This window comes from Pinus tabuliformis, chromosome Q, assembly GCF_031772625.1.
Source record: "Pinus tabuliformis cultivar Carrire ecotype Pingquan chromosome Q, CPIR1, whole genome shotgun sequence".
In the NCBI taxonomy this organism is placed as follows: Eukaryota; Viridiplantae; Streptophyta; class Pinopsida; order Pinales; family Pinaceae; genus Pinus; species Pinus tabuliformis.
In genome coordinates, this window is record NC_142296.1 from 394,286,096 (window position 1) to 394,303,888 (window position 17,793).

The following is a 17,793-nucleotide window of genomic DNA, read 5'->3' on the forward strand; positions in this document are numbered from 1 at the left end:
TTAAAATGGAAACAAGCAAAATAAATTTCTAACCAAGGAAACAACTAGAAAAAGTTTCAATCAAAAGCAACAACAAGTAGAAGTTTCACCCAAGGAAAACCAACCGAAGAAACAACCAACATAAATTGCAGCCAAGAAAAACCAACAAGAGAAACAACTAGTGAAAGTGCCAACCAAGGAAAACCACCAAGAGAAACAACTAGTAAAAGTTTCCAACTAAGAAAAACTAATAAGACTTTTAGTTCCCAAAGAAAAACTAAGAAAACAAGTGTAAAAAAATGGTAAAGAGAATATATAACAAATATAAAACAAAATAAAGTTTGAAAATTAAATATCGCAAAGATAAATAATAAAGTGTAAAATGGTATAAAGACATGAAAAAAATTGCTAACACATGGATATGAGCTTAAAAGAAAAATAAAATAATATTATCAAAACAATGTTCAAATAAAAATCCATTCTGCAAAGAGAATAACCAAAGTTAAATCCCTAAATAAAAATTGTCAAACACTTTTCTAAATAACCCAAAGAAAGATTATCATCACCACTGAAAATGAATTGACAAATTAAAAAGATAAGATAGATAAAAGAAAAATAAATAAAAAAGATAAGATAGATAAAGAAAAATAAAATGAATGAGTTTGATAAATAGAAAAACATAAGATAAATAAAAAAAGAAAATGACAACTGAACAACAATGAAATCCTCACCAATCAGAGTAAGTACCAAATTACGACTCGAAGAAATCCTCACAAAAAAGATCCAAGTGATCCAATAATGAATGAGGAAGTCCATAGAACACAAAACCACATAATCATAGTAGATATCCTCCTCCTACTCCATTCCCACCCCTCCAAAAAAGAATATGCGTGTAGACCAATGACTTAACTACAAAATTCCAAGGGAAGGAAATATCTATTCTAGATCCACTACCGAATCTAACGACTCCCATGCGTAAGAAAGGGCCGATTCAACTTCCACCTTATCCCCACCTATGCGTTTAACCAGTTTCCTCCTGAACAACCACTCCAAGGAATCGACCAGAGAAAAAGCCGTAATGGCTCCCACCAATGAGAGAGCAAAACCCGTGAGGACTCTTTACCATTGACTGGAGAAGACAGAAGTGAGATTCATCGTTATCCCTTCACCCGACGTACTAATCTCTTGCCATCACATTGCACCTGACTCACATTCTAGACTCGTCCCTCACATCCTCTTATCTGCCTACAAATATTCATGGCTGCCCCTCTTTCTCTGCAACTGGTTTGAAAAGTTTCAGAGTTATACCATTTGTTTTTGTGCATATTCTTTGCTTCCTCACAACGTATATATTTTCAATGATCATGGCAGCAGCTGTAAATAATAGATCGTTTTCTGTGAATTTCTCCTTCTTGTTTGCCATATTGTTTATGGTAGCTCTTGCTACAGGCAGGCCAATCGTTGAGGAACGGCCGTGCGAGGAGATATACATGGCTGGGGAAGGAGAAACGCTGCAGACAATCAGCGAGAAATGTAACTCCCCCTTCATTCTCATCGACAACCCTCACATCCAAGACACCGACGATATCTCTGAAGGCGTGCCTCTCAAAATAACTCACGAGAAAACAGAAGAAGAAATAAGATCCTCAATTGTAAGAGAAAACCGAAGAGTGGGTTGGTTATCGGATGACTAGCATGTCCACTCAGCTTCAATTTCTGCCAACATAATGAACTTTGATATAATAGAGGAAATACCCATATTTTTCATATGAAATATATTGACATGTATCTGCGAAAATTAATACATAGACATGTAAATTGCGTTGCAGCCAGACTTGCAACGATCTCTTGAAGCTACCACAGGAACGAAATAATATATGATCATATTATTGCAGAGCGCAACAAATACTGTAAAGGGCGTTATGTAGATCAATCCGTCTCCTCCTGTAATTTTTTTTATTGTAAATGAATCCATATATAGACATGTAAATTGCGTTGCAGCCAGACTTGCAACGATCTCTTGAAGCTACCACAGGAACGAAATAATATATGATCATATTATTCCAGAGCGCAACAAATACTGTAAAGCATAGTTACCAAATTCGGCTGCCAAAAAAAATTCGAGAATTCGTTGGTTCAATTCGAGAATTCGTTGGTTCGATTCGATTTGTGAATTAATTCGAAAATTCGGGTTCGATTCGGTGCACGGAATATTACGTTCAAGGATTAAGAATCCACGCCTCCGACGAAAATTGGAAAGTTCAGGAATTACCGCTGACATCTCCGACGAAAATGGGAAGTTGAGGAATTACCGTTGGGAAGTTGAGGAATTATCGTTGATATTGCTTTTGAGAAAAAAAACATCATACTCTTAGACTGGTTCTTGGACCACACTTTCATAACTTCATGAAAGGCCTCGTCCAAAGAATTTTTTACAGGCAATCAATGAGTGGTTTAATGTTAGTATATATTTTTAATGGAGATTCTAATTTCCAATTTATAGTTCAAATTTTTTTTCTAGTTTCCCATTTACAGTTCAAAACTTTTTTCTAGTTTCCCATTTACAGTTCAAAACTTTTTCCAAATTTAAGAAATAGCATAAGAATATGGTTAAAAAAATATATATGATATATATAATTTGTAAATTTGTAGATTTATTAAATTTAAAATAGAAATATTGCATGAATTATATTAGTAAAAAGTAGAAATAATTATATTAGTAAATAGATTTTCTTAATTAAGATTTTGATTAAATATTAAAGTATACATATTAATGTTTTTTATTATTTTGAGTAACTATTAAGTATTAAATTATACAGATTTACATTTTGTATTATACTAAATAATGGTGAGTTTGGTTTGAAAAATAAATAATTAGCATTTGATAATACAAGTGTATATTTTTAAACACTGTTTGCACACACTTAATATACCATTTCATTATGAACATAAAATACTTAATAATGTGGAATTTATGTGGTTCATTGTAATATATTATTTCTTGAAAATTCACTTTATATTAAATGTCTTAAAACTTACTATTTTATTTGCTATTTCAAATATAAAACTAAGCTAATTGGTTCAATATATAATTTTATCTGCAATATTTATAATTGAAACAGTTAGTTTTTGTTGCTTTCAATGTTATAATTGTATATTTAAATTATTTGAAATAGTGGAATAAGAAGTATACTGTACTGCCGAATTTTTCCCATATTAAATTTTAAGTAACCGAATTTGGTAACTATGCTGTAAAGGGCGTTATGTAGATCAATCTGTCTCCTCCTGTAATTTTTTTTTTTATTGTAAACGAATCCATATAGAGTTTAGTTTCTCTTCTCCTTCGATTTTCCCAGAGTGTAACTTGTATTTTGGACCATAATCTGTAATCTAGAAACACAATTGTATTTTTTGTATTTTTATTTGGACAAATTAACTATATACATCTCTTTGGACCATAATCTATAATCTAGAAACACAATTGTATTTGTATTTGGACAAATTAAGTATATACATCTCTTGTTTCATGAAATCATTTTTCATATAGATATTTCCCTTTTAATCGGGTATTTTTTTACACGGTGGGAAAACTTATAGTAATTTAGTTGTCAAACTAGCAGCGAGGACAACCATCTTCGGCTATTGTCCATGAATACACGCTAACTCATCACCTTTATTCAAAAAATCATACCACTTAGAATAACCTGCCAATAAAAAACATGCTTTCACTCTGATAGATACCTCTAGATCTTTTTACCAATACTTTGTAAATATGTTATTTCAAAAAAAAATATCTCAATTTGATATGAACTCATCAACCTAAAAATCAACTCATCTTTCTTGATTTGACAATTATCATAGAATTTAACATCTTAAGACTCTAATTTGATGGTTGTGGAATCAATAGTATAAATAATTAAACAATAATTGCAATTATTTCTAAACTCAAAGCTCTTTCTTATATTTTTATCCATAACTTTTTATTCAACTAAAGATGCATTAAAAGCCAATTTTAAAATGCCAACTCTTGAGCTACTTTGTAATCAATTAACATGTGTATAAGATAAGCTCTTACATATGAGTGCACTTGACACAAGTACTAAGTAGAAAACATTGTTTTCTCATGATCACAAGAGCTTCAAAGCCTTCAAGAAGCTATTTAGAAAAAACAATTAGAGCATGACAACCAAGCCACCTATAATGACTCCTCCACGTCCAAAGTATCAACAAGCTACTACATTAAAGGAGAAAAAGCCTCTTAAGTCTTAATCCTTTTGTACAAAGATGGGCATCTTGACACACATTGTTGGAACAAGATGCAAGTATTGGAAGCTACCATGAAAAACATAATATTCAATTTGATACTTCCTCCTCTTCTACTTCTTCTAAGCCTCATGCTCTTTTGAATGGATTTTAGTATTAGGGGTTTTTTGTTATATGGTCAATCATAGGGATGTTTTCTCTAGTCTTGATGATTGTACAACCCAACATATTTTTATCCGTGATAGCTTTCCATTAGATGTTGTAGGAGTAGGAATGATAGATCTTCTTGACATGAAATTTAATAATTCATTCTCCTTATATTTTCTACAAATTTTCTTTCCATTTTTCAAATTACTCACTTTAGTGATTGGAAAACTATTGATTTTTTTCCTCATGATATTGTAATTAGAGATTTAAATTATCCATCTATTATAACACCTTCAGAACATACTAATGACTCTTCAAGAATATACAGATTTGATAGTTCTGAGCCTCATCACATACCAAAATCATTCTAGAGTAAACTTTGCCACAAACAATTTGATTATTTGAACTAATGTTACCTGCAAAAAATTGTGAAGCACTAAATTGTGCACAAATTAAACCTTGTTTCATGTAATGATGGTGTTTGTTATGTTTTTTTTTGGTAAGCATTGCAAAGATTTTTTTTTCGGCTATTCTTGTTAACCACCAACACCACTTGAATTATATTATAGTGACATCAGTGGGCCAATTCCTACTCCATCATTTTATGGAGCATGATATATTCTTACTTTCATTAATGATCACATGCAACACACTCATTTACTTTGCAAAGCTGAAAAGTAAAATTTTCAATCTCTTTGTCTCTTTTTAAGAAATGGTTGAAAAGAAATTGGATCATCTCATTAAGGGGATTTGCAGTAATCATTGTAGAGAATATATTAATAAAAAATTCATTGATTTTTTCTCTAAACATGTCATTTAAATGCCACATATAGTTCCTTACAGTTGATAGAAACATGTAGTTAAATGTATGAATCAAACACTTAAGAAAATGGTTAATTATATGGTTCAACCAAAGAAATTAGCACCATTGTTTTGGATGGACAATATAAATTTTGCTAACTACATCTTGAATCATACTCCAATAGGATTTGTAAGAATGTAACTCTAAAAAAACCCTGGTTTTAGATCGAGTCTAATGTTAATCTCTTTAAAGTGTTTGGTTGTGAAGCCATAGAATGAGAAATGCAACCAAAGATTGAGCAAATATTTTTTTACTATTGTGCTAAATATGTAAAATCCTATTGGCTCTGTGTACCTCACTCTATAGAGGTTATCTTTGGGAGATATTTTTTATTTGAAGAACAAATCTCAGCCTTTGTGCCTACATCTTCTTTTTCACTTCTTTTATTTTCATTTACTTCATAGGGGCTTGTTCCTTTTTAAAATAATTCTTCTTCTTCTTCAAATTATTAACATAGAACATCACATTTAGTTTTTCCTACTATAGTGCAATATATAGTGCAATCTATTGATCTTCCATCTTTAGCTCCTCCTCTTATAGTTCAATCTACAAATCCTACATCTGTAACCACTCTACTTCCAAAATGGATCTAGAGGGTTTATATTACAAGGAAAATTATAATCTCAACAAATGCCCTTGGGAAACTTTATAAAGAAATGAAGTTGTTCATTCTTTAATTGGTGATCCAAGAAATCCTGTAAGACACAATCTAAATTCTGTATAGGTGGTTTAACTCTTATGGCACAACACATTGAGACAAAAATATCCTTGCACTTATAAAGAAGCATGTGGTCAACTTGTATATGAAGTAACTATCCAAGAAGAAATGAAATTTTTAATGAAAAAGGACACTTAGGATCTTGTTCAACTTATTGAAGGCTACAAATTCTTTCATTGCAAATATGTCTACAAAGCCAAGATTTTAGTAGATAGAAGTGTGGATAAGTTTGGAGCGTGGTTTGTTGCAAAGGGTTTCTCACATGATGAAGATATTATTTACTTAGAAACATTAGTATATATTGAAAAGATGAATTAATATAGTTTGTTCTTTCACTTGTAGCTTCTGACATTTGAAGAATACATCAAAGGGACATCAAACATAATTTCATGGGATTTGAATGAAGAAATTTGCATGGAACAACCTCTAGGTTTTTCTCAAGATCAACCTAGAAATATTTTGTGTAACAATCAGAGTGTCATCCGTATAGCCAAAAATCTAGGCGAGCACCAGCATACTAAACACATTGAGGTCCATATGCACTACATACAACTACTCCAAGATAAAGTTCTTAACTTGTAATTTTGTCATTCAGAAGGTTAGAGTGAAAATATTTTCATGAAGCCACTCACTGAGGCCAAGTTACCTCATTATGGATCCTTGATAGGAGTGAAGGAAGTTGTCTTAATGGACATATAGCATGTACATCCTCCTTCCTTCTTGACAACTATAAGGAAAACATATGGGGGGGTGGGTGTTGCAAGGTTGGTGCATGATTACATCCACATTATTAATTAATATTTAATTAATTTTGCATATACAAATAATTTAATTATGTACAATAAATAAAGTGAAATATCCCTTATATGAATATATCACAAGTTTAGGTAATCTTAACTTGAGAATCTTTGACTTATAGTTTTAGTGAACTAGAAAGAAATGTGTAGTTTTCATGTAGTTTGCTTTCAAGCATTTGCTTTATAAATAAAATCCCTAGATCCTCATTTAATAAGAAGAATAATATTTAGAGAAACATTTAAGCATTTTTTATTTTCTCTATGGATGTTTTCCCTTGAGGATTTTACCATGCACACCTTGTGTCAATTTCTAAGTTTTCTTTCTCCTTAAGATCCTATGGCCATGTGAATTTTCTTGTTCCCATCATATATAAGGCCAAATCCAATTGATCTCAAGTTAAGAACAATTGTAACAATGACACCCTATCCATTCTTTCCAAGTTCACCTCAATATAGCCCATCTTACTCAACAACCAAAACCTGATCCCTAAATGTTTCTCAAATATATGACAAATCTTAGTAGTAGTAATCTAGAAGGAATGAGGAAGGGCCATGCCATCAACATCATCCTTCTTACAATCAACAAGGCTACAAGCCATATCATTGAATGCTTCTTTGAGAACAATAATAGAAGAAGTATGTTAAGAGGGGTTTTCAAACACAACATTGACCTTCTCAACATTAGATTTCTTTGCAAAAATATACAGACAACTAACTTCATTCTCAAGGCCCTATTTGTAGTATTGCAATCCCTAAATAGTCTTATCTTTCTCAACCAACTACAACAATAAAAGATCATAGCCTTTATTCAAATTTTGATATTCATCAAATAACTAGATATTATCTACTTGGAGGGGAGTGGCTTCCTCATGAAGCTCATCAACAAAGAACTACAAGAATATAGCTTCAATATCAAATTAGAAATTAACTTTATTTAACCCATGAATTTTATCCTCAAATCTAATAAGATTAGTGTGAGGGAGGGCTTTAGCCTCCTCCCTTAAATCATCAAGTAGATTTATCTTATCCCCAAATTCTTCTATGAGGTTCTTAAATACACTTCTAAAAGTTATTTCTATGATAACAATATTCATAATTCCTTCATCAAAATTCTCCAAGGTAGATGTTTGCAACTCATTTGCAACAAGACTTAGCTTATAGTGCTACAACCTCCAAATTGTCTCATCCTTCCCATCAATCCCATGGAAAAGTCAAGAACCAATTTATTCAATTCATCATTTGCAACAAGACTTAACTTATAGTGCTACAACCTCCAACTTGTCTCATCCTTCCCATCGATCCCATGGAAAAGTCAAGAACCAATTTATTCAATTCAACATTTATTTCTTATCAGGAGACTAGCTTCAACCTTCTCTCTTTCTCTACACAAAGTTTCTAAACAATAGACATATTTCACTAACAAAGTAAAAGAAAAACTTCAAACTTAAATACAATCAACTTATGTCCTATTAATAAATCTTCAACTAGATTAAAATAATTGATAAAAATGGCAATGTTGTATTAAAAGAAATAAAACCCACTGGTCAGCTCTACGAAAGAGAGTCTGAACCAGGAGAGTCAGAACGCTCTACATTGCGCATGTACATTACACAATATATAGTAATCAAAGATTTAGGGAAGTTAGAACAATAACCTAAAAAATAGAAACTAATTCCTATCGTGAAGACTTGTGAACCGAATCACTATTCTAAGATATTCTCCATTATCTCTAACAATAATTCACTCCAATGAGAAATAAATGCACTCAATACAATAGTAATATAATAACTCCACCTAAAATATATGTCCCTAGTCTAACACTGTCAATCAGCCAAGCAACCAACAACGCACTACCTCCAGTGCTCCTGCATGAAGACATGATAAATTGATAAATAAAAGAAAATAAGTTGAATAAAGAAAAATAAAATAAAATAAGATAAGGTAGATAAATAGAAAGGAAAATCACACATAAACAACCATGAATGCGAGTAGTTACCAAAGTAGGATTCGATGAAATCCTCACATTGAAAAGCTCTAAATGGCCAATGATGAATGAGGAAGTCCATAGAACACAAGACTACATAATCAAAATTCTTACTCCATTTCCACCCCTCAGAAAATGCATGTAGACTAACTGCTTAATTACAAAAGTCCAAGGTAAGGAAATATATATTCTAGATCTGCTACCAAGTCTAACGACTCCCACAGGTAACAAGAGACCGACTCAACTTCCACCTTATCCCCACCTATACGTTTACCCAGTTTCCTCCTAAACAACTCCTAGGAATCGACCAGAGAAAAAGCCATGATGGCTCCCACACCTAGGAATCAACCAGAGCAAAACCCACACTACTACATGTAGGGGGGTTTTAAGACAATATTTGAGTCAATTGTCTTAACTTAAGACAAAAAGGAACTCAAATATTGTCTTAAATATTGTCTCTAAGCGGGTGTCTCAAAATATAATGTCTCAAAAATTTGTCTCTATAAAGACAATATAGAACACATATTATTATTGTCTCTATAAAGACAATTTGATTTGTCTCTCTAGAGACAATTTCATTTGTGTCTCTTTAGAGACAATTACATTTTTGTCTTTTTAGAGACAATTCCATAATTCAAACTATTGTCTCTCTAGAGACAATATAAAAAATTATTTAAAAAAAAAATAAATGTCCATAATTCAAACTATTGTCTCTCTAGAGACAATATAAAAAATTATTAAAAAAATAAATAAATGTCCATAATTCAAACTATTGTCTCTCTAGAGACAATATAAAAAATTATTTAAAAATAAATAAATAAAATCATTTTGAATGTCTGTTGGCCCGTATCGTTCTCACCTGGAACAGATTCGTAAGATAATAAGTAGGAATCTTCCACACAATACAGAGTTAACAAAATGTGCGTACGCCTCCAGACGCTTAGTATGCGCGTTAGTATTAGATAAAGATTCAATTCAGACAAGGTGTTAGTAGCTGAGTTCCAACATATAATTGATCAAGACACAATGTTCTGGCCGTAGCTGATCAACAATGCCTACCTGTAATTGATGAAGAAATCTAAAATGTCCAGGAGTAGGATTTCTTCAGAAGGGTAAAATCACTAAAAGCATGATGCTTTAAAAATTTTAAGGCTTACTTCATGTCTGCTTCAGAGTAGCCTGTATGAAGGGTAAGTGTTTTGTTCCAACATGTATCCTTCCTCAAAGTGCATCGAGTAGTGTAGACAACAGCAGCAGCAAGCATTGATGGACCGTAGATAGTCCATGCGCTTTATGGACATATCTCGCCATGCCAAGCACTTAATGTCCAAGATGCTTATAAAGGGATAAGAGGCAAAAAGAGGAAACAGGCATATTCAACAATAAAATAATAGAACGAACGAGAAGTGAAACACAGCCAAACCACATAGCCTCCAATTCAAATATAAGTAAACAATACTGGCATCCGTTGTATGATTGCAAATTACATAAATGTTTTCATGTCATTGTTAATAAAATTGAATGTAGGCTAAGAGCATCATGCTTTGAATTCCCCGAGACTCTCTCAACTAAATATTTTTGTTGAATTTACAATTTCTTTCATCCAATTTACAATTTCTTTCATCCATTAGGACATCAGAACATGCTGGAATAAGAACACAGGATATACTATTCATGTTCTTGAATATAACTTTAACACCATGTATAATCTTAATTCCACAAGGCTTGGTAAGCAATAAGAAGCACTATTTCTATACAGTTAAAAAGTGGCCATAAAAAGATTTGACACAAGCTGGCAAGACTGATGGTCCAAATGCACAATTATTTTGCCAAATCAGAAAATACACATCTTTGGGGATGCACACTACTGCAAATCTAGAAATATTTACATTAATCTAGGTGAAGAGAGCAATTCTCCTAGTTAAGCAGATAACTAACTCTCGAAATTCTTCTCTAGCATCTCCGTCACTGTCTTTAAAATTTAAGAATTGTCGTCAGTAATACTTCCTTGTGTCCAACATTTTAGCATCTCCAAGGCTGCTTTTGTCTGATCCATTGGGACCATATGACCTGCATCATGAACCTGGTGCAACAAAATAGAAGATTCCATAAGGAAGAAATTATCTACTTGTACAACGAAATCAAAGATGATCATCGAGTGCCTTTTACCTTGAGAAAACTCAGTGGTCCATAATTGGTTATTAAACCTGCTTCCTTATCGTCTACAAGGAAGGATTTTGTAGGTGCCTTCTTGAAATTCTCACTTCTAGACCAATCCATGGAATTCACCTATCTTGAATTGCCTGAAAGACACATAATTTGAACAATTAACTTTTTAATTTTGAAGATTAGACTAACAAGCCTGAAAAACACAACTGCAAATAAGTTAATAATAGACTTAACACCTAAATCATAAATTCATTGTCCAAAACAAAAACAATATGTTATATGTATACAGTATCATTACCTAACCAATTGCAAATGAGATCATATTCTCCTGCATAAACTAGAAACTTAACACCATCCTCCAAGAGTGTTGGAATGCCAACTTCCATATTCCGCATCTAGTCAGTAAGCATAGCTTCATAAACCAAGGGGCTACAGGAGACAAATTTTCGGCTTCCAACCCCCAGGGCATCCCTAACGGAACCCTGGTTTAAGTAATTCTCCATATTTGAAAAATCATAGCACAGGCCACCATTGCACTCCTTCCGAACATCATAGTACTGCAAAATATAAAACAAAATAATGAAAACTAATATCGTAAGATATATAAAACAACGATGACAAACTACATTTTAAGATACAAAATGCTGATAAAATAAACATAATGTCTGGTTGCCCAGTATTTAGAATTTAAGTCTTACATTGATATTCCCAGCTAATGCCATAATGGAATTGAAAATTGAGGTGCACACCAAGTATGATGCAAAGCATGTGACAGTCCCTTTGGTACCTGGTAAGTTATCACACCGGCTATAATCAGAACCTACATTAAGAACCTTCGATAAAGGATCCAGCAAAAGATCAGCCGTAACCAGTTACTTAAAACACTTCACAAATGGTAACTAAGGATCATAAAGCAAACAACATTTAGCCCTCAAGCTTCTCGCAATTTAAAACATAGTAACAAGATTTCAATATGAACACATACAAATCTAGTTCAGTAAACAAAGTATACATCTCATAAATATGAAAATATGCATTTAGTTCCAAATTTTAATAGGATTTCAGCCCCATGAAAAAATATTCCTTGAAATTTGATGACTAGTTTATATTTATAGGTGACTATTTCTGAGATTTTTGGGCTGTTTTTTACGGATTAAAGGCCTACAAGCATCAAATACATGAGATATATTAGCGAAAACGATAAAAAGTGGACCATACTGCAAAATGTTTGTAAAAGCACACAATAAACAAGAATGAACTAACTAGAGGAGGGAAAAGCATCACCTATGCACAATATTTTGAGATCCAGATAAGCCTTCACTACTGTTATGGAAAACGCTTGCACAAACAACTTAAAAAATACATTGAATATTTCAAAAACCACATCAACAAACAAGGCTTCCATAGCGGATAAGTGTTCAAATCCCTTAACACAAATTTTATGGATTGTACTTGCTCATTATGTACTGAAGCAAACACAGTTCAACCAAGAAGAATGCTAGATTTTCCATCTGAATAATAGATAGTATGACTTGTCAGTACAACAGGGTATTATTAGGAATACAATAAAGAAAAGTAATTTAAAACATGAATGCTAGAATTTATGAGGCATTTTCGAAAGTAGATTTGATCAATGCCACACAGGCTGCTTTCAATAATATAAAAGGTGGTGTCATTCAAAACTTTACCACTTTGTTGGAATCAGCTGCCTTTAGAAACCTGAGGAGGAATACATATGGCCGAGTGGGAACTGTAAGCTTGAAGTTCAGTTGCTTTAATATTGTAGACTCTTGCGAAGAGTTATTATCAATTGATCAGTCAATCTGAATGTTTGGAGACTATGTTACAATCAATGACAAAGAATTATCAGTTAGAGCTAATTACCATGGCCACTATCTATTCTGACGTGCATTTATTTGGGAAGATGCGGATGAAGTCATTGACCTGTAGCCAAGTATAAACCAACTCTTATCAATATTGTGTTACCTATTATAATATAATTTTTGTGCTGATTCCAGCATAAAGAGTAATCTTCTGTAGGAGTAGATATTGCTGGTGTATGTACTTTTATACAGCCTGTTAGCCTCCTGTTGCAACAGGGTTTCATCTTTCATGATTGACATTTTTACATGCCAAATATGTCATACTTTGCAGGCTGCAGTGTTCCATATTTCCACAAAATGCCATGAACTGTGCTAGTCCAAATGGCACTGTTGTATTCCAATTTTGATGAGTTGTTCCAGTTTTGAAGAGTTTTTAGAGGGAGATTCAAACAGTCTAATCTTGGTCTCCCTAGGTTTCAATTTCCTGTTTAGAATATAGAGAATGTATCTGTCCAAACAGTTTAATCTTGGCAGATTTGTAGATAGGTAGAGAATCACAGGGACCCAACTGCTTAATCTGGGCCCTTAGCAGAAATAAGTGTAGATTTAGATAGGAAAGCATTCAAAAGAAAAATTGTAAATCAAGGTCTGCAAGTCTAAGTGCACCCACCCAAAAAGAAGAAAAAAATGTTAGGAAGGTAGGCCGGGTAGGTAGCTGTGAGGTTGCAGAATGATGATTCATGATCAAACTTGTGTTTTAAAGTCTTATATCTTTTTAGATCACAATTATCAGGCAGTTTTTCATCTGGAGGAGCTCGAGCTAGCCATAACTAACTTCCCCTTCTTCTCATTTCCCAAGTCATTTACTAACTTCCCCAAAGAGGTCAAGATCTGCTTGATTCCTCTTAGTTCCATCATTCTCCATGTCATTTGTCTTGGTGAAGATCTGCTTCACTCAAGCATTCTTTGTTTCTCATTTACAAGTTCTTTTCCCCAAAATTAGCCTAAGGATCCTTACCTTAGCGCTTTCTTATCATCTCTATATAACTACTAACTCTAGTACAGAACTCCCTATCAGTTTTCCCCTTCCCCTACTAAAACTATGTATATAATACTCCCGTATGTAAATATCCCCTCCCTGGCATTATAGCCATATTTCTTCTAAGTCAGGGAAAAAGCAGTCTATCTGGGGCTGTTTTTAGCCCATCCGAGTCTTAAATGAATTAGTCTGACACCTAGTCAGGCTAATAACTGTTGTGTCCTAATCCTAACCCTCAAACCCCTCTTTCCAACCCCTAACCTAAAGTTTTGTGCACAAATCCTTAAACCCCAGCTCACAAACCCTCAAAAAACCCATATTGCGCCCCTATCCCTAAGTCCCGAGTGTAAATACATTAACTCGCACTCATTTTAACCCCAAAAACCCACATAAACCATAGTTTTTACCCCCCCGCCGCACCGTATTAAAATCCAGATATTCCGCGCACCCTGTACGTTAACTCCCCGCCGCCTCGTCCCTCCCGCCAACTGTCCGATCACCCGCTCCGCAGATCAACGATGGGCGGGTGTTCCCATCTCCCAAGCCGCCCGAAGGTTAGCGTCCGGGAGATGGGTGGTATTGCCGCCGTACTCCTGCCACGCGTCACCTTCCCGGGCGTGCCGGAGCCCCCTCTGACAAAACCACCCATGCCTAAAGCCGGTGCGCCCGAAAAAATTTACCGCCCCCCCCCCCCCGTAAGCCACACGTCACTTGCCGCGTCATCCGCCTGAGTGGCATCCTGCCACCGTACTGCTGAGTCACCCTGCCACGTGTCCTGCCACATCATCAGACCTACCGTACTGCCACGTCACCTCCGTACATGCTGATGTCATCATGCTGACGTCATCAGCAATTTTGGCGCGAAGGGCGAAAATCGCACTCTGGAGCCCCGGAATCAGTTTCTAAGGAAGATTTTGATGCACGATTAATGGAGAATCTTTTTATCACGCAGCCCCCAGCAAGCCCAAAAGGCGCCGAATGACCCGTTTTTCTTCACGAAGCATGCAGAAAGGAGCAGAAGACAATTCTAGAGGAAACAGAGGCCGAACAACGACCATTAACTTGTGATTAGACCCACAGCAAAGGAGAAAAGCAACCCAATTCATTTGTCAGAGAGTATCAGAGGAAAGAGAAGCAGCAAAGTGTACCAGTTAAATTGTTTAATGGAAACCTTCAGTTCCCAAAGCAGGTTAACATTGAATGGCCGCCAACAAAGTCAAATCAGGTGGTGAAAGCCCATCCCAGCTCTCAAATCACAGTTGAAGCATTTAAGGCCACCAAACTACAATGGAGCAGAGACCCATGCACAGTTATTGCAGAGGCAACTACACCAAGCCACCGAGGACAAGCACATTCACTTCATTTTGATACGGTAGCCCTCATTGCAGCCACAGATATTTTCATGCATTTATTTCAGATAGGATTAGGTCAAACTAATTATTCTTTAGGACCTGTTTAGGTCAAGATGTAATAAACAAATTGTAGAGAGTTTTCCCTATATATACCGCCCTCAGCATTGTTTCAAGGGTTGGTAAATTGGTATTTTTCACTAGAGACTCGCACTGTATACCTGAAATTGGTTCTGTAATCAAAGATTGCCGAAAGTTCTGAGAAGAGACTGTTTGATGTGTTATTAATGTTTTTCTGGAGACTGAAGATGGAATTCTTGTGCTGCAACTTGATTCAATAAGTGCTTCTTACCTCTGTTTACTGTTTACCATTATCTAAATAGCAGAAAGAAAGATTAGCTTAGAATTTGTTTAAATACACTCTATGCTCAATTTCTGCTGTTTCTTTATGTTTTCCTCTGAATGAATTGGTAATGAATATGAATTCCTTCTGGCTCATATTTACCCCGATTCACCTATGTGTGCCGATTATCTAGGGATTCTTTATTGCCCCTAGGTAGATCTCTGTTATCTACCCCTGTTAAGCTGACTAAGGGATTCTTAACTGCCCCTCATTGCTTAGCATTCATCCCATCCTTTAAACCTGAAACATTGTTTCATTTGCAGCTACCTTGCTCCATTTTCTCTCTTGGGACCAATAAAACGCACCAGCAGTCCTCCTTTTCGACTCCACGCCCAATGGTTTGAAACTTTCAGACTATGCTCTACCTCTCTACCTGAGAACATCAATTATCCCACCAAAATCGGAACAAAAACCCCTAAACTCAATAACTAGCCTAAGATCCTTTTCAACAAAGCTAAAATCTGAAAGAGAGAGCCCTCTCTGATTGCAGGTGGGCTAGAACCTGCAGTCCAAAGTTGGTCTGTGGTTACCTCGGCCGTATCGTTTTCCGGAGCTTAAGGACAACCTGAGTGATAACACAACCAACAAAGTGTTCTTTTAATTAGATATAAACACATCCTTTCTTACAGATGTCAGCAAATCATCCTACACGTGGAGGACAAACTTCTTCATATTTGCTAGCTATAAACATTGCAGCGATAGCAAGTAATGGCAAATTCTTCCTTGCAATACTCTGAATAAAAAGGTATCTGTCAATGATGTTCATAGTGAGATACAACGTCTCTGGCATTAATTTGTAAATTTAGAAAAGTCAAAAACGCATGTGAAGAATGTAAATTTGTAAATTTGTCAAAGAAATAATGAAATTACAATTAATTTAAATAAATATAAAAAAACCAAAACACAAACTTTTTGGGTGCCAGCACACTAAGATCCTGATTCCTTATTCATAAGATGGATACATTAAAAATTGAGAACTTAGATGCTTTACAACCTAAAAAATTAATGAAAATCGTACTTCCTGCTTAATAAATCTAAGGTTAAAAAGGATCTGTGTTGAATATCAATCCCAATTATCACTTGTGTTAGCTCTGTAGTTTTCCATCATTGGTTTCTCTGTAGTTTTCCATCATTCAGGTGAACCCAATGATTTTGTTAGTGTATAGGCTTTAAGCGAAACCATAATTTTCCATCTTTGGAAGAACCAATAATTTTATTTAGACCCTAGGGAAGAAACCACCAAAGGCATAGAGATCAGAGATCTGAATCCATCAAATTGATTTCACTAGCTTAGATTCATCTTGATTCTTAACCCATAAAAAAATTCTGCAAAGTTCATTTTTGTTTGAAGGTGCAAGCACTTCAAATTTGCAACTTGAGGTTTTTCATCATCTTGACACGTGATAGATTAGACATTGTTAAAATGGATCTATGTTAATTATTATTTTTTTTCTTCGAACACAACAATGCACATCCCCAAACCACCTGGACTATACAATGTGCTACTCTAGACAATAAAATCAACACTGTTGAAAATATATCCTACTCAGAAGTTAAAGAGAGATGCCTAAATAGTTTGCCAAGATAGCAATTCTGCAATAAAATAAATGTCAAATTACAAATCCATTATCAGTAATTTTTAGAGGTGTAGATAGTCTTCATGTCTAGTCAACAGAGATATGCTAGCCCTCTTGCTTACAGCAGGCAGGGGGCTAATGTACAGATATCCTAAGTCTCCCGCTTACAGTAGGCATGGGACTTACACATACATATGCTAGCCCTCTTTCTCGTTGTAGGGCTTATGTATAATTGCTTTTCTAATAAATTCATTTGTTAGTAACATATATGGAATTTTCCAAAACAAAAAGGAAAAGGAAAACACCAGCATACAACGTAACCTTTTTTCCTCAGTAACATACAACAAAACATGCCAGAAGAAACTTTGAATAAACTGTTCAATGGAATTTTTCCAAATGCTGTAAAGAACCAAAATTCTGCAGATATTCGAAAATGTTTACAAGTATTTATAGGCACACTCCCATACCTCAAGTTTTTTGGTTTCAGCTTCAGCTTTCGCAGTCTGGAGATTTATCCAAGCTTCAATTCTTGCTTCTTCTCACTGATATTTGAAATTTACAGACAATCTGAATGCTCAGACATTTTATTGTCAAAATTATATATAACAAATGCTAGTAATCTCTTAAAAGGCCATTTCATACTATTGTAAGCTAATTTTGATCATGATTTTGTGGCAAAATAA

The 17,793-nt window shown here is 34.4% G+C and overlaps 1 protein-coding gene across 1 annotated transcript; it reads right to left on the reverse strand.

Moving 5' to 3' along the window:
- Positions 1 to 10,945: 10,945 nt before the first annotated feature.
- LOC149219844 (serine carboxypeptidase-like) lies at positions 10,946 to 12,700 on the reverse strand. Its single transcript, XM_089382687.1, has 4 exons — positions 12,608 to 12,700; positions 11,618 to 11,706; positions 11,218 to 11,476; positions 10,946 to 11,053 (listed from the first exon to the last, which is right to left on the reverse strand). Exons 2-3 carry the CDS (start codon positions 11,639 to 11,641, stop codon positions 11,315 to 11,317), a joined length of 186 nt encoding a protein of 61 aa, XP_089238813.1. The 5' UTR covers positions 11,642 to 11,706; positions 12,608 to 12,700; the 3' UTR covers positions 10,946 to 11,053; positions 11,218 to 11,314.
- Between the last annotated feature and the right edge of the window lie 5,093 nt (positions 12,701 to 17,793).

Excerpts from the sequence above, each read along its gene's own strand:
- LOC149219844 (XM_089382687.1), bottom strand. The coding sequence starts at position 11,641 with ATGGCATTAGCTGGGAATATCAAT. Across the intron at positions 11,477-11,617 it reads CATTAGCTGGGAATATCAAT|TACTATGATGTTCGGAAGGA; the intron begins GTAAGACTTAAA and ends TATATTTTGCAG.